The sequence below is a fragment of the Osmia lignaria genome, chromosome 5, assembly GCF_051020975.1.
Source record: "Osmia lignaria lignaria isolate PbOS001 chromosome 5, iyOsmLign1, whole genome shotgun sequence".
Classification (NCBI taxonomy): Eukaryota; Metazoa; Arthropoda; class Insecta; order Hymenoptera; family Megachilidae; genus Osmia; species Osmia lignaria.
In genome coordinates, this window is record NC_135036.1 from 4119070 (window position 1) to 4134405 (window position 15336).

The window sequence follows — 15336 nt, forward strand, 5'->3', positions numbered from 1 at the left end:
TAGCCAATTAAAGTAAAATTAAACCGATTTATATCGTGTTTGGACTCATTTTAATCGTAAGAGCCTCAACAATCCATTGGTATTATCTTTTCCAAGATAAGACAAAAATTAGTCCGAATGTAATTGTTCTTTACTGGATGCTGATTTGTTTTCCTCGCGGCATCCTTTTGTAATCCATCTATCTCGCTTTCTCGCGTAATACGTATTCTCTTTCCTTATTTACGGATCCAAAGCTCCGCTGGGTTCGGGAAAATTGGTATGTAGTAGGGCAATGTCACGCAATTTTATCGGCCGACGAAGGGGAAAAGAGGGATCCTTCGCACACACCGCCGATTCCTTTATTTTACACGAGCCTAGTCAGTAGATGTAACTGCTTCGACCAATAATACATTACGGCTGCAAGCCCGTCTGAGCAAAGGTGGGGCACGACCAATCAGACGCACATTTTCTCCGACGGCCAACTTACGAACGGCGAACAGCAGTCAGTTGAAATTAATACCTTGCGACGTTGTCTTCGATTGAATGTTGGAAAAAAAGCGCGTATGGCATCAACGTATCAAGCACATACCAACATACCTAATAATTTTATAAATTTCTATCAATGCACGTGCCATTTTAATTCGAATAAAGCATTGCACTAAATTATAAAGTAATCGTTCACATTTCTACATTGTATGTATCTGCATTGGTCACTATGTATATCTAACGGAGCTTGAGCTTCCTAATAGTCCTGCAGTCCTGTTGACATAAAAAGGTTCAAATTTTACGATTTCTTGATTAAAACATTTTAAGGCAAAGGAGCAATATTTTCTTATGATTTTGTTTTCAAAATATTTTTTGTACAATTAGCCAGCATCGTACACAGGCTGATTTTGCAATTTGGCCTTTAAAATCTTATTAAAAATACATTTGTATAGAAGAATTTTTTATAATTTTCCCAAGAAACGTACTGTATGTCGCTGGGTATATTTCTCCTGAGTATGAATATCATAATTATTATGTATTTTTCTCAGAATTATATCCGAAAAATGTGAATTACTTTTTCCTATTTCCCTACTACTTCTTCAGAATGTGCTACTGTCAGTGCCGGCGTTGGTGGAAGGTGAGAGGAGTGGGGGGTCGGACAATCGTCCAGGGCGCTGGATCTGTAGGGGGCGCCGCAGCCCGGTGTCCCTAGTTCATCGTTTCATATTATTACCTTGTCTTTTTTTCTTAAAAATTTTGAGTCCCTGAATGGGCACCACGATAATCTTGCACAGGGCGCCAATATTGCTAAAACCGGTACTGGCTGCTGTCGTTCCTGTTGACCCTCAAAACAGAATCATGTTAATTGAAATACAATCAACAGTGATGGTGGAAGAATCTCATACATTAGTAGGCCAGAAGTTTTGTAGATTATAGAATATCTTTTGAACGTTAACAGCGCGAAAGAATTCCATAAGGTTTATCGTGTAATAGTATATCCTTCTGTTTATTGCATGACATGCATATAAAGGAGAATTTCCTTTTACAGACGAGATGCTGGAGTGCGAGACCGGATCCTTATTGGGTCGAGTGGCCGATCTCGAGAGGCAATCCTTGGCGCAGAGGGACGAGATAGTTTGTCTTCGCGCTACTCTCGCGGATGCGCTTAGGCGAATTGCACAGTTGGAAGGACGCGAGAAAAGGGAGGACGAGAGGAACGAGAGGAGAAATGAAAGGATGGTGTCCTCGCCCCTAAGAAATGGACATGCACCGCTTAGAAGTAAGTAAAACTGTTTGGATCTTTACATTTAAAATATTTAAGTAATAAGCAAAATGTGTATAGTCAGGGGTAAAAATGTAGCACATTTGAACTTTTTCCTATTTCGTTATGTCAAGCAAAGAAAATATATTTTTCAATACATCAATATGTAGTACGTGCTTTTTTAACGTGCAGATTAAAAAATTTGAAAGCAACCATATTTTTTGTGCACTGAAAGGCATTGCAAATGGTTCTGTCGAAGAACTACCCAAAGAAATGCTTTAACTGAAGAAATACTTTATTTGTTTAATCCAGTCTGAAGCTAATAGTACAATGGCTGATCATATTATTATGAACAATTCGAAATTACCACTTATCTGAAGTTAGATCGGGAATGAAATTGAAAATACACTTAAAATGGTATCCCTTTTTATTGCAAAACTTACTGTTATATTTTTATTATTATTATATTGCTATATTTTACACCTTTTATAATTTAAAACACATATCCTACTACTATATGTATAAAAGGACAGCCCCTTTTTCGTTTGGAACCGCTAACCGCGAAAACTACTGAACCAATTGTTATCAACTTGCAACTACATCATCTTCATGGTCTCCGGAAGGTTTAACAATAATAAAATCTACCGATTTTTCATTAAAATGTTATTATGCTATTAAAACAGTGATTTATGATATGTGAATCCCCGTTGCGCATGCGCTCTTCCCGCTGCAGCTGCGCAAGCGCTCTTGCACCGCTAGAGTGTAGTTTGAGAATCACCCATTAGATGGCGAGCGGCATTCCACAAGAGAGTTGGCGAGTTCAGGCTATAAGATGAGCTCACCTACTCGCCACATGAATTATTACTTCAAATTCTCGAAGTTTTTATTTATGAGAGCGGGCGAAGCCACGACGGGAATGCTAGTAATGTTAATATTTGGTCCACGCCGCCCTTGGCATCTATAATTGCCTGAATACGTCTTGGCATGCTTTCCATATTTTTTCGGCAATTTTCTAGGATTTCTAGAATATAATTTTGTCAATCAGTTGTTGCTTCTTACGTTAGTTATTGTCTCTGATGAAATGTGACGCTTTAATAATACCCATAGATTTTCTATTGGGTTCATATCTGGTGAGTTTCCAGGCTACGGTAAAACTTGAATTTTTTTATTAGTTAGGCAGGCTGTTACGGAATTACGCTTTCATTTTTTATTTCACTTTTATGGAATACATAATAGCATCGGAAACATAAAATATGTAAGTTTTCCATCTGTTCATAATAATTTGATTACCCACTGTACTTCCCGATGCATTTGAGGCGACAAGTGCCTCCGAAGATTGACTAACTTACGAAGCGACGGGTGCTTCAGTAAATTGTACTAAATCGTTTCCAAGTTGATCAAACTTTAAAGTAGATTTTCTCGAAAACGGAGCCCTGAGATGAGAAAGTGTACCAAAATATTTTCATCTTTTTTAACATAGAATTACCCCCTGCCCAGTTGTACTATAATTTCCAACCCACCCTGTATAAAACTCCGTTCGACACCATTTAATTTTATTACTATCTTCTATTATTATAAAACTGACCTAGTTGCGTAAAATAACCTGCATGTATGGTCTAAAATTATTTTATTATGCCATGTATAGTGATCTCTAAAAAAGAAATGTTATAATCATAAAAATATTTACTTTTTTAATTATCTTGCGTATTGTGGGGGAGGGGGGGTGCTTTTTAAAGATTGCAAAAGATGATTCATATGCATAAGGCGGCTCTGCACGCATTTATATGTACAATTCCTATATATGATGAATATCTATGAACAACTCAACGGTCTCATCTAATTAACATCGTATGTTAGCAGGTAATCAAAATTCGGTGCCCCAAAAAGACATACGTTTACGTCAAACCAGTACTTCGTGCCTGAGGAATTCTTCTTCCTCAGGATCTTCTCAGGATGTACGAGATTCTCTCTCCAGTCCACGTAGACCAGTCAGTTATACACATTCATCACAACTTCCTCAGAGGTATTTATATTTTATACAATAAAATTCATAATTTACACAATCACTTATATTTTGTACAACTTTAACCCATTAATTAGAAATTTTGCTTTAACCGTTTGAGTGCTACGAGTTTTAGCACAAATCTGGTCGAAAAATGCCACGTGGCGCTATCGCACTTTTTCTATTTTATGTATGTCACAATGTGTTATGCAACGCGGTAATTTTGTCATTTAATTTTACAGTTTTGTTAATTATTTAATTGTTTATTCATTCTAACGTAATCAGCTCGCAAAAATACTGGTGTTCAATTGGGGCATTTTTGTGGGACGTATTAAAGCTCTAATTACTAAGAATAGTAATAATTAATTTTCAAATTTCAAATTTCAAGCTTTCTATTTGCCATTTCACATTATTTGTACCATAGCAATATTACTTAAAATAATATTTTTCTATTGTTTTCTTTTAATTATTCCGCTGTGTTTAAGTTGCAGGGTCGGTCGCCGGTGACCCCCATGATATTCAACGTGTTAACATTGTATTACCATTAGCGTTAAACGTACGGATAGTTGGATCCGATGAGCCGATTCCGTGGCATTTTTTGACCTGGCACAAGCAAAGCGCGATCGCGTCGCTTGGCACTCAAACGATTAAGATACCCGGGTACGGATCATACATAGAGCTACAATCAGTTTTGCACACATAGAAACCCCCCTCCATATTAGAAAAAAAGAAATAGCGATCACAACTACTACCCTCTAGTCCAATTGTTAACTTTAACTTCTCTCACAAAGGGCGCAGTCCATATACGATGGGTACCCGGGTATCTCAAACTTGCGTGTACATAACATTTTGTTGTACCTTTTATGGGAACAAACATTATCGGGGATTATATTATAGGAGAAATCAGGGCAAGATGGTCAATGCTATTTTTAATTTCTATTGGTAATATTGGCTGATTTTGTTTTGTATGCTATTTACGTAGATGAGTCAATAATAGTTTAGCATAATAAAGTAGATAAAATACGATGGGACAGAAAGTTCCAACAAAATCACGAGTTGATCTATGTAATTCATAAGCATTTAATATGAGAAATTAGTGAATAGAAGTTTAGATAAAAATAAGTTTTTAATAGCTAATTACTTTTGCCATGTATCCAAGTGCAGAAAAAATATTACATAGTGGTTTCAAAGTTTGATGTCAATTTTATTTTCACATTATTTATGTATATCACCTACATCGGATAAGATGATACACTTGTGATTAAACAAAAATTAATGTTTTTATGATCGATACTATAATATTTCAGGATGTGATGAATCGTGCATTAAATATCAAGGGGTTAGCTCATTCGAATGCAAGGATTGTATTCATTAAATCAATAGAACCATCTTACTCTAGTATGTGAACCCGATACAATTATTGTGCAGTTCACCAGAGTCCATAACTAAGCCACGCAGGTTGAAAGATGGTGGGGGAACGCAGCGAGCTCTCCGCTAATCGCTTTCCATTTCGTGTGGGAGTATCGCCAATCAGGGCGAAGATGCGCACGAAAGAACGAAAACTGGTCTTTTCGCAGTTATGAACTCTGGTGAACTGCGCTATAAGTAGAATGGCCAATTTATTTGCAAATTAGTCTTTAATTTTATATGGGGCCCCTTCTCTACACTGTCATTTTCCCCAGCGATGCTTATAGCAGCATTTTTCCTAGGTAAGCCCGATTTAATCACGAGTGGAGATGTATTTTGAAAAAATCAAAAGTTTGCATTCAACAGTAATTAAGTACCTCTGAAGAAAAACCGCAAATATAGCTATTTTTCGATGCTTTAATGTGATATGTTCCTTTTTATTAGATATAAGAAAATACTCATACACTATAATAGCCTGATAGGATAATTAGGTGACCTGTTTTACGTGGCTCACCCTGTATATATGTAAACCTATCGAGGCTGAGAACGGCTCAGACAAATTTAATTTAACTTTCAGAAGGTCAGTTCATTACCAATCAACGGGTTCGTTACACTCGGACAGTCCCAGTAGTAGTAGTGTTTCCCCGGTGCCATCGCCAAGTCCTAGAGCCACACCACTGCCAGTAGCCAGGTATATCTTCAAATTAAACTAATATAAATCCCATTTAATGCTTTTTACTCCTTATATTAGATTTTACATAACTCTGCTACTTTAAGGATATGATTTAAGGTATAATAACATGAAATACAATTCCTTCATAAAAAGCTTCATTCGAGGTGCAACGAGTTATAAAATTGCTAGGGGTGTGCGGCTATTGGAAAATTCTGGATCGGGCTCGGAATTTTTTCGGATTCGGGCAAAACCGCGAAAGTTTGTCTAACACATTTTTTTCGAGTACCCGTGATTTCGTGGACCCAAACTCGACTCGAAATCCGAAAGTCAATTATATCCGATTATACGCGAAAACACTTTCAAAGCTAAAAATTTAAGCTAAATCTGACAAATCATACTCCGAAGACGGTGTTAGCTCCCGAATTGAGTTTCACATCTCGAATCGAGTTCAGGTTCAATGTTGATATTTAGGTCCAGAAATTATAGGTACTCGAATAAATTAATATTATAAATGAACTTTCGGGTTTCCACGCCAACCGACCCGACCTGAGGCTCGGCTATCAAATTTTTCAGTAGACGCACACCCCCTAAAAATGACATATTAGTGCATCTATTAGCAGTGGCGGATTAAACAGTAAGCGGACTAAGCAGCCGCGTCGGGCCCCGGAATACCAAAGGGCCCCGAGGTCTTATAATGTCTTTTTATTAGGATTCGAGGAAAATTACCCTTTTTTTTGTATATCAAATAATTACCTTTTTTTGTATATCAAATAATCACCTTTTTTTTGTATATCAAATAATTATATTTGGTTGTTTAAATATCATAACAATAACTCTGTTATTACACATAATATTATAGTCAACATAATGATATAAGTACACACCAATTTTTGATTACTTTTCTATTTTGTTGATAACTTAATGTGAGTTTTCTTTAAACTTTCTTTTTCTAACTTGAGTTTGATGGCCCCGAAATTTGGACCCTAATAGCTTGGGACCCCCGCTTGACTTAATCCGCCACTGCCTATTAGGGTACTGTTTATTAAAGTTGGAAGATTTCGAAACATCAGATATGAAAGTATATATTGGAAATATTAGTGTATACAAACTCTTACTGTATACAACGTAGTAATCGATAAGATGGTTCGCTGACAACTATAGTCCGACCAACGAGACGAGTCAGTATATATATGTTTACAAAGGGTATAGCAGGATAAGATGGTCAAAAGTGCCCTTGAGCCGATTTTTTTCAACAATGCACCATTTTATAGCTTATAATAAAAAACAATTGTAAATCTAGTGTTTTGAAAGCTTCTACCCAAAATCTCAATTTTTCGACTTTTTTTTGCGTTTTTGATTTTTCACGCCTAGGATTTGCAACCGAAAATTCTGAAAAAATTCACAATCATAAAGAAACATGGCTAGAATATTCTAGAATTTTTTCAGATTTTATGAATGCCATTAAATATGGAAAATATGGCAAAAACCACTTTTTCTTTCTTACCCTGTAACTACCCTCCCAGTTGAGATACAGGGTTGAAACTTGGTGTGCAATGGTTTTTTATTATAAGCTATAAAATGGTGCATTGCTGAAAAAAATCGGCTCAAGGGCACTTTTGACCATCTTATCCTGCTATACCCTTTACGCGCTCGACGCAGGGTCGAGCACAGTTGTTTCCAGTTTTTCAAACGTTTCGGTCGAGCTCTGTATACTGTGAGTCAGGACTGCTTTGAACACGTGAATGTGTATATATTTACTGTCTCATCTCGTTGAATAGACTGTAGGTAATTTTTAATAAAAATATTGATGAAATATTATATAATAATATTAATATTATGATCATGTCTAACAAAACTGTAAGCTTTATATTAATATAAGCGCTGCTTAGCAACAGTTTTATGCCATTAAATTGTGTTAGATATTTATATATTTTCAAATCGGTCATTATTTATGGTAACCAGTAATTAACCAATTTATATTAAAAAGACTGATGAATGGTTTATATAGCCATTTTTATCAAACTGAATTTTAAACTGATACGATGTGTTATTTCACAAAACTTTGATGTCATCAAATGATGTCAGATTTTTGAAATAACAATTTAATGAAAGCTTAACAGAGATATATAAACTAAATAAATAGAAGAATATTTTTCGGTACTGTTTACTTACAGTCATAGAGTTTATATTCTTAAAAAATAAATTTATTAAGAAAAGAAAACAACAGCAATTTTTAAAACATAAGAAATAATATAGTATACATGTGTACGTACATAACAATGCTGTACCGTTTCGATGCCAAAGTATTATTGGTACCTACGTCTTGTAAATTATTGAAAAGATACTGGTACAGATATTTCAGTAATGATATGCTCCTATGTTTTACTTCTTTCTTTTCTTCGAATCTTAAGGATCGACAGGAGTGACAGTAGCACCGCTAGTGAAGTAGTAGTGAAACTATGATTACTATGATATTCATATCCTAGAGAAGTATATTTATTGTCGTGGCACAGAGCGCTGTTTAGGAAAAAAAATTCTACAAAAACACATGTTTCATTAGATTTTAAACGCAAAATTACGAAATCGGGTTCTGTACACCGCTGGGTACTTGTACGAAGAATATTTTAAAGAAATAATCAGAGGAAAAAGAAATCGCAAAATCTGAACCTTTTTATGTTAATGTAGCTGTTTGACAATAGCGCCTTGATTCCTCATATAGGGAAGACAAGGATCATCCGGAATTTCTCAGTTTCCCTACATGAGGTCCCCGAAATCAATTCGGATTTGGACCGTCACTCCTGTTCACCCTTAAAGGGGTAGACACGGGTAAGGCAGCCAGGTGACATTACCAGCAAAAATGGACCTAAAAAGGAGTTTAGGAAATTACGTTTTTCGTCTTTAAATGAAAAGATTTGGGGCTGAGTGAGGGATCGTTCGAAAGAGGAATTAACGTTTAAAAATTCGAGTAAAAAGCGCCTGAAACCTGCAATCCGCCCAGCACCGATGAAGATACAATCATAACCAAGAATCGTTAAATAGTAGAAACTTACCTCGTGCTATTCTGCTTCTCGGTACTGCAGCATTCGGCTTCGATTCTTGGTTATGACTGTACCGACCCCTGCTGACCTGACGTTCAGTCGTCGGTGCTAGGGGGATCGCAGGTTTCAGGCGCTTTTTATTCGAATTTTTAAACGTTAATTACTGGAAAACAAAGCCGCAAACGCTATTTCGTTATTCTTGATTTTCGTCTTATTTTGATCCCTAGAATCACCCTTTAAAATTTTGCCCACCTGTTGTCGAACACCCTGTATACATATACAAGGGGTCCCAGTTTTTTCCCGCCAAACTTTACCAGGATATTCCACAAACAAATATAAGACAAAATTGTCATATAAACATAAGCTCTTAAACGCTTTATTAAAAAGTTTTAAACAAAAATATGAACTAATAATCAATTAGTATCGTTAGTTGATATCATAGGAGTAGGTTACTTTCCATTTCAAAATATTGTCCGTTATTATGAGTGCACAACTGACACCTACAGGATATAAAATGTATTGCATTATTAATTTCGTGCCCATTTTTTTTTTATATCTGTAAATACCGTTGAGATAGTCGTTTATATTTAATAAGTTTTACAATGCTGAGCGGAATTTAGGCGAAGTTCAAACGTAAGTACAATACACACCTATTCGCCTTTTTTTTTCACGCTCCTTTAGACCAGTCAAAAGCTGAAAGCGTCTATGAATAGTTAATTTATGCACAGTGCACCCATCGTCTGCATTTACTTATTAACTTTTGCTATAATTATAAAATCATGACACAAGCAAGTGGTAATTAAAAATGGTAACATTCAGTTCTATCATGCCGTATTTTAACAAATTTATTTTTTATTAATAAAGACACTTTTTTTGATCAAAATTTTTCACTAAAGACAGACGCATATGAATGTATACAAGATAACTCTCATAACTCTCTAACACCCCGAAATGGGGGGTTGCTGGGTTGACTTTTTCCTTTAACAAAATGTTAGTTGCGGCTTCGTTTTTGAATTATTAATGAAAAACGCGCTCTCAACCACGAGAGTGATGGCTTTCAACCGCGCTCGGTCGTGGTCGTGAACAAACGCATTGACACAACGTGGATATTGAGAAAAGCTTGCGACAAATGTTACATCGTCTTAAATTAAGAACAATGTGGAATTATTCGGTATTCATGAATAACGAATGCGTTTGTACTTTGTACCAATGCGTTTGTTCACGACCACGACCGAGCGCGATTGAAAGCCAACGCTGTGTTTTTCATTAATAATTCAAAAACGAAGCTTGAACCAACATTTTGGTAAAAGGAAAAGTTGTTAAAAATCACCCCAGCAACTCCTCATTTCCGGGCGTTACAGGAGTTATGAAACACCCTATATATAAGCTGAGGTGGGGCACAACCAATCCGGCCCGCGTTTTTTCTAAATGAATTCTTTTCAACTCGTTACAGTACATTACGGCATCTTTGCGAAATTGTGTGCATTGTGTGTGCCAGTTTCTTCAGTTTTAATGTTTTACTGTTTTTTCTTTTGAACTAATAAAAAATTAGTTTTTTAAGTATAAATTTGTTCCAGGCGTCAGGTAAGAATATAAACTATCATGTATGAGACGTTTGCATATTTCATTAGATAAACATTTAGAAAAATAATGCAACGCTGTAAACATTAGCATGGCGAAATTGAGAACATCTGCCTTACACCTTCACTGAAAGGATGTTCTAATGAGCACGGCCAAACCACTCTCACTCCGCTGGTTATGGTCACTCGTCGCATAAACGTTCGTGCACGCACGCTTGCTCTGACAAGTCTACCGAAATGTTCTGTCCATTTTAGGGCCATCGAAGTGTTACATTTGTAGGTATAATACGAGCAAGTTATAAATATTGACTGTTACATTACACATATGTCCTGGCTTTTGAGTTATGTGAAATAGTACATAGTTTCGTGTTATAAACAACAGTAGACCAAAAATGTCAGTCAGCGAGATTTTTTTATGCCATTGCGTTTTTTACGTTTTACTATGAAGATAACGTGATCATCCCAAAACAGAATTTAACCCTTTGACTGCTATGGACGCACATATGCGTCAGGTGAAAGCTGTCGATGCTGACTATGTACCCACATATGTATCCATAGTTTTCTTTTATATCTTAATCGTAATCAAAAGTGATCAATGCATGTTACTAATTACACGAATTATGTTATCAGATTATAGTAATGTGATAAAACAATGAAAAAAAGAAAATAAATTTAGAAATGAAGAGAAATAAAAAAGAAAAAATGATAAATGTTATTGACTTAATTCTTATTTTCTACACATAGAACGTTTAAGCCTAGAGTACTCAGCAGTCAAAGGGTTAAGTATATCGGAAGTCGATGCTGGATTGAATGTTTTAAGATTGAAAGGAATAACACTTGCATCTTCAGCGGAGTAGCATTGGAACACGGAAAAGTTATTTACATTTGTGGGACATCATTCTAAGAGAAACGCATAATGATTGTAGTATTCATAGGAAGAGTATATCGGTCGATGTACAGAGCGTTTTTTGGAAAACATTGTAAAAAGAATTATTTCAACAAAAATGCATTTTTTATAGGATTCTACAAGTTAAATTACAAAATCGGGTTCTGTACGGCGTTGTATAATTGTACAATGAATATTAAAAACTGAAATCATAAGAAAATATTGCTTCTTCACTTGAAAATCTTTGAACTACGAAATCGCAAAATTTGAATTTTTTAATGTCTACATGGCTCTATGACCATCAGAAGGGACAGGAATCGTCCGGAGTTTCTCAGTTTTCCCGCGTGAGGCCCCCAGCATCAATTCGGTCTTGGGCTGTCACTTCTGTTGATCCTTTAGGTCCTAAAGTTTAGGAGGTATCTTATTGTTAGTGTAATCGGTCAAAGAAAGCTTTATTTCGCATTTTCATATAATTTTCATGTCCATAAAAAAAAATAAGGAATTGTACCACGAGTCTGCAATTACTGTAAGACCCGAATTCTATTATAATATAATTCAATTATAATTTTTCGAAATTTCACAAGTCAGTAACTAAGGCATTAACCACGAGTCTGCAATTACTGTAAGGCTCGAATTCTATTATAATTCTATTATAATTCAATTATGATTTTTCGAAATTTTATTATAATTCTATTATGATTTTATTATAATTTTTCGAAATAGTTTGAAAGTTAGCTTTTTTTAATTTCCGTTTGCTTGTGTTAGTTTTGAAAAATATTACCTATACGTCAAAGTAGATACGAAACTAACAAGTAAATTACCGAAATCAGTCGCTTATTCATCGTGAAATTTTCATTGATCTGAAATTTTGCACAAATGTAAGATACGTTTCAAGTTGTCGTTTTACTTAGGAACTTTACAATACCTTTAAAATTAAATATTGTTTACTGGGACATGAAGAATACAAATTTTTTAAATAAAAGTTAGTTTCCCTTTTAATTCTTTGAAAAATATACCACGTTTGCAACTGAATATAAAACTGTTGCATAGCACAGTGTTTTTATGTCAACGAGATCGCCTCTTTAAACATAGACTGTTGCACATAGAAAGTTCGCAGAATTTAAGAAATAAGTGAATGGCACTTTTAAGAGTATGGCACTTATTTGGTTTTAGAGTATGGTTCTCAATAACTAACTTCTTATGTCCGGTGGGGTCTTTTTTATAATATAGTTGGTGGCGGATGAATGCGTCTTATCGGATGTTTAGGCGGCTGGTCGCAACACGATGTTTGGCTGTCCGGTCGTGAGAAGAGTTCGGTTATCGGATGTTTAGGCGGCTGGTCGTAACAATGGCATGTGAAAAAATTCAAAATCATGTTTTTCAAGTAGTTTATAATCTAATGACCCCAATATACTAGAAATTTGAAAGAAATATATTTAATAAGAACTCTGTGCCTCGAAAATGAAAGCCTCTGTAATGTATTTTGTTTTACCTTATTTATTACAGGACGAACAATAACCATATTCATGGGGAGTAAAAACGGGGTTTTGTTTCATTCGAACGCAATCAGTAGTAAATAAAGTATAGGATGATTTGCTTACTGCTCCACATAAAGGAAGTACCGCCTAGCCCTAAGGTACTAAGCCCTAGCACCTTAGGGCCGTTTTTTTTCACACGTATACATCAAAAAAATCGATAACAATGCTTTCCGGAATATTTTAAATGAATATCCACTTTTGACACGAAACGTGATAGGTGAACAGTTTAATGGTGCTCAGCAAACAATATTTCATCATACTCATCAATTAGAATTCTGGAATAAATGTTCATAATTGGTATCACTTTAACGAGTATTAGCTATATGTTTCATAAGCGTGGACAGAATTTTTTGGTACACTTAATAAAATTAATCTCGCATTCAATGTATTGAAGTAAATATATGCGTAAGGAGTTCTTTAGATGAAATGAATATTAACGATTTTCAGTTACAACTTTCGATTGTTATTTATCATTGATTCTACAAATAGTTATGGTAGCAATTAGTAGATAACTATATGCTTCCATCTTTTGTTATTTTTACTTACAAAGAGGATATTCCAGATCTCCGTTGCTTACATTGGCGTAACTATGAATTTATTCTAGGGTGGGTCAGGTCTCTTAGAAATGAACCCCCCTACAGAACGCCATCTTGGGCCATACCCAAGTAAAGTCTAATTGTAATGTAATGTAATGTAATGTCTTTTAGAAATTTAGAAATGGGAGTTTTGCAATTTGGGATTGCTAAAATTTTAAAATGGTGAAGGGGCCAATTCACAGTTTCGAGGGACCAGGACGAACCTAGCCCTCCCCTAGTTGCGCCAATGTCGGTTATTTTGATAATATTGTAGTATATTATAAATAATAGATCATACAAATAAGCAGCACTGTTATACTTACAACGAAGTAATCAGATCGACATTTTATACCGCTATTTTCGGGGGGTTGAAAACACCCCCAGAAGTGTTTTCCCATGAACAAAAGAATTACGTATTATTTACTATTTGATGTACTGTAATGTTTTACAATATCATTAAAATCGACTCCAAATACCTGGAATATTTTCCACGTCAGAAAACTATGCTAGAGTATCTCCATCATCTTCATTTAATCATACGATATTGTTAACCCCTTGCCCTACAAAATCGTGTCACACTCGTGACGTAACTTACAGTTCAAACGTGTCAAATTTGGCTGGGACTTTTAGTGTGGTATAATTTGAAGTTTAATTTTAATTATAATTTGCTCAATCAAAAATCATTGAATGCTATGTATGCATAATATTTCATTTTTCTTTATTTGTTTGAAAATTGAAGTAATAGTTCTGACTGAAGCATCAATTGAAAAAATCATAGGCGAAGGGGTTAATATATAAAATCATTTTCCGTTAAAATTACAACTCTATGCGACTACGCAGATGAAGAGATTTTCATATTTCAAACGGGAAGGGAAAATGAAAACCTCCGTTTAACCTCGTAAATGAAGCTACAATTACGAAACAGCAGTTCTACGAAGCAGGTAATGAGCTTTCTAGTTACATAGAAATCGTATTATTATTTGATAGATCACCAACAGCAAGATCAAACGGACCCCCGAAAAGCAGTTTAAGAAGGGCGAAGCGGTGGTCGTCGACGGGGGATTTTACTCATTCCCCTCAAAATCAAGGAAGCAATTCACAACTTGTCAGCAGTAGGTAAGCATGGAATTCATATTTTTCACTAGTGAATGCATTTTTGCCTGCTTTCGTAATTTTCTTTTGATTTATGCACAGACTTTAATTAAAATTTGTACTGTTCTTTTTGCTGTTTCTTAACGATGTTTTATGTTGCGTGACATTCGAACGTGTTGTTTATCCTTGATCAGAATGAAGTATTTATGCACTTTAATTCGATTATACACGAAAAGAGCCGATTAAAAATAGTAACGCCGCAAACTGAAAACTTTGTTGACCCATAGCTAAATTTTCATTGCATCTAACAGGGAGAACTACCCAAGTGTTACACTCACTTATTAATGAAACTTTGCCAGCTTGTAGAGCTCGTTGAGCTGAACACGCCTATACTCCGTTTTGTGGGCAGACGGCTAATTGTTTAAAAGATATTAACAATTACAATAAGTTACTCCTTACATTCTGAAGTATGACAAACTCGCACATACAATTCGCAATTTAGAGATCCACGGTTCAAATCCTTGGTTCCCAACATTTTTTTTTGTAATGATAATTTGTCTTTTTTTGAATAACTATTACATCAAAATTATCATTATAAAAAAAAAAAAAAAAAAAAAAAAAACGGTCACCCAGGATTTGAACCGAGGACTTTTAGATTACGAGTCATGTGTTTAACTGCGGAGCAGATCCGTGACTCGCAATTTGAACGTCCTCGGTTCAAATCCTTAGTTCCCAAAAATTTTTTTCTTTTTTTTTATGATAATTTTTATGTAATAGTTATTCAAAAAGAGACAAATTATCATTAAAAAACAAAAATAT

General features: G+C 35.1%; 1 protein-coding gene across 15 annotated transcripts in view; it reads left to right on the top strand.

The window, feature by feature from the left end:
- The window catches only part of LOC117607945 (echinoderm microtubule-associated protein-like 2), a 111991-nt gene that overhangs the window by 71458 nt on the left and 25197 nt on the right, over positions 1–15336 (top strand). For 7 of the 15 annotated variants that reach the window (XM_076688480.1, XM_076688482.1, XM_076688489.1 and 4 more), the window contains 4 exons: positions 1514–1744; positions 3584–3749; positions 5713–5826; positions 14413–14541. In XM_076688480.1, coding sequence (XP_076544595.1) covers positions 1514–1744; positions 3584–3749; positions 5713–5826; positions 14413–14541 — 640 coding nt within the window. The remainder of the gene's footprint in view (positions 1–1513; positions 1745–3583; positions 3750–5712; positions 5827–14412; positions 14542–15336) is intronic. The other 8 variants (XM_076688485.1, XM_076688484.1, XM_076688481.1 and 5 more) reach the window with 7 other exon arrangements.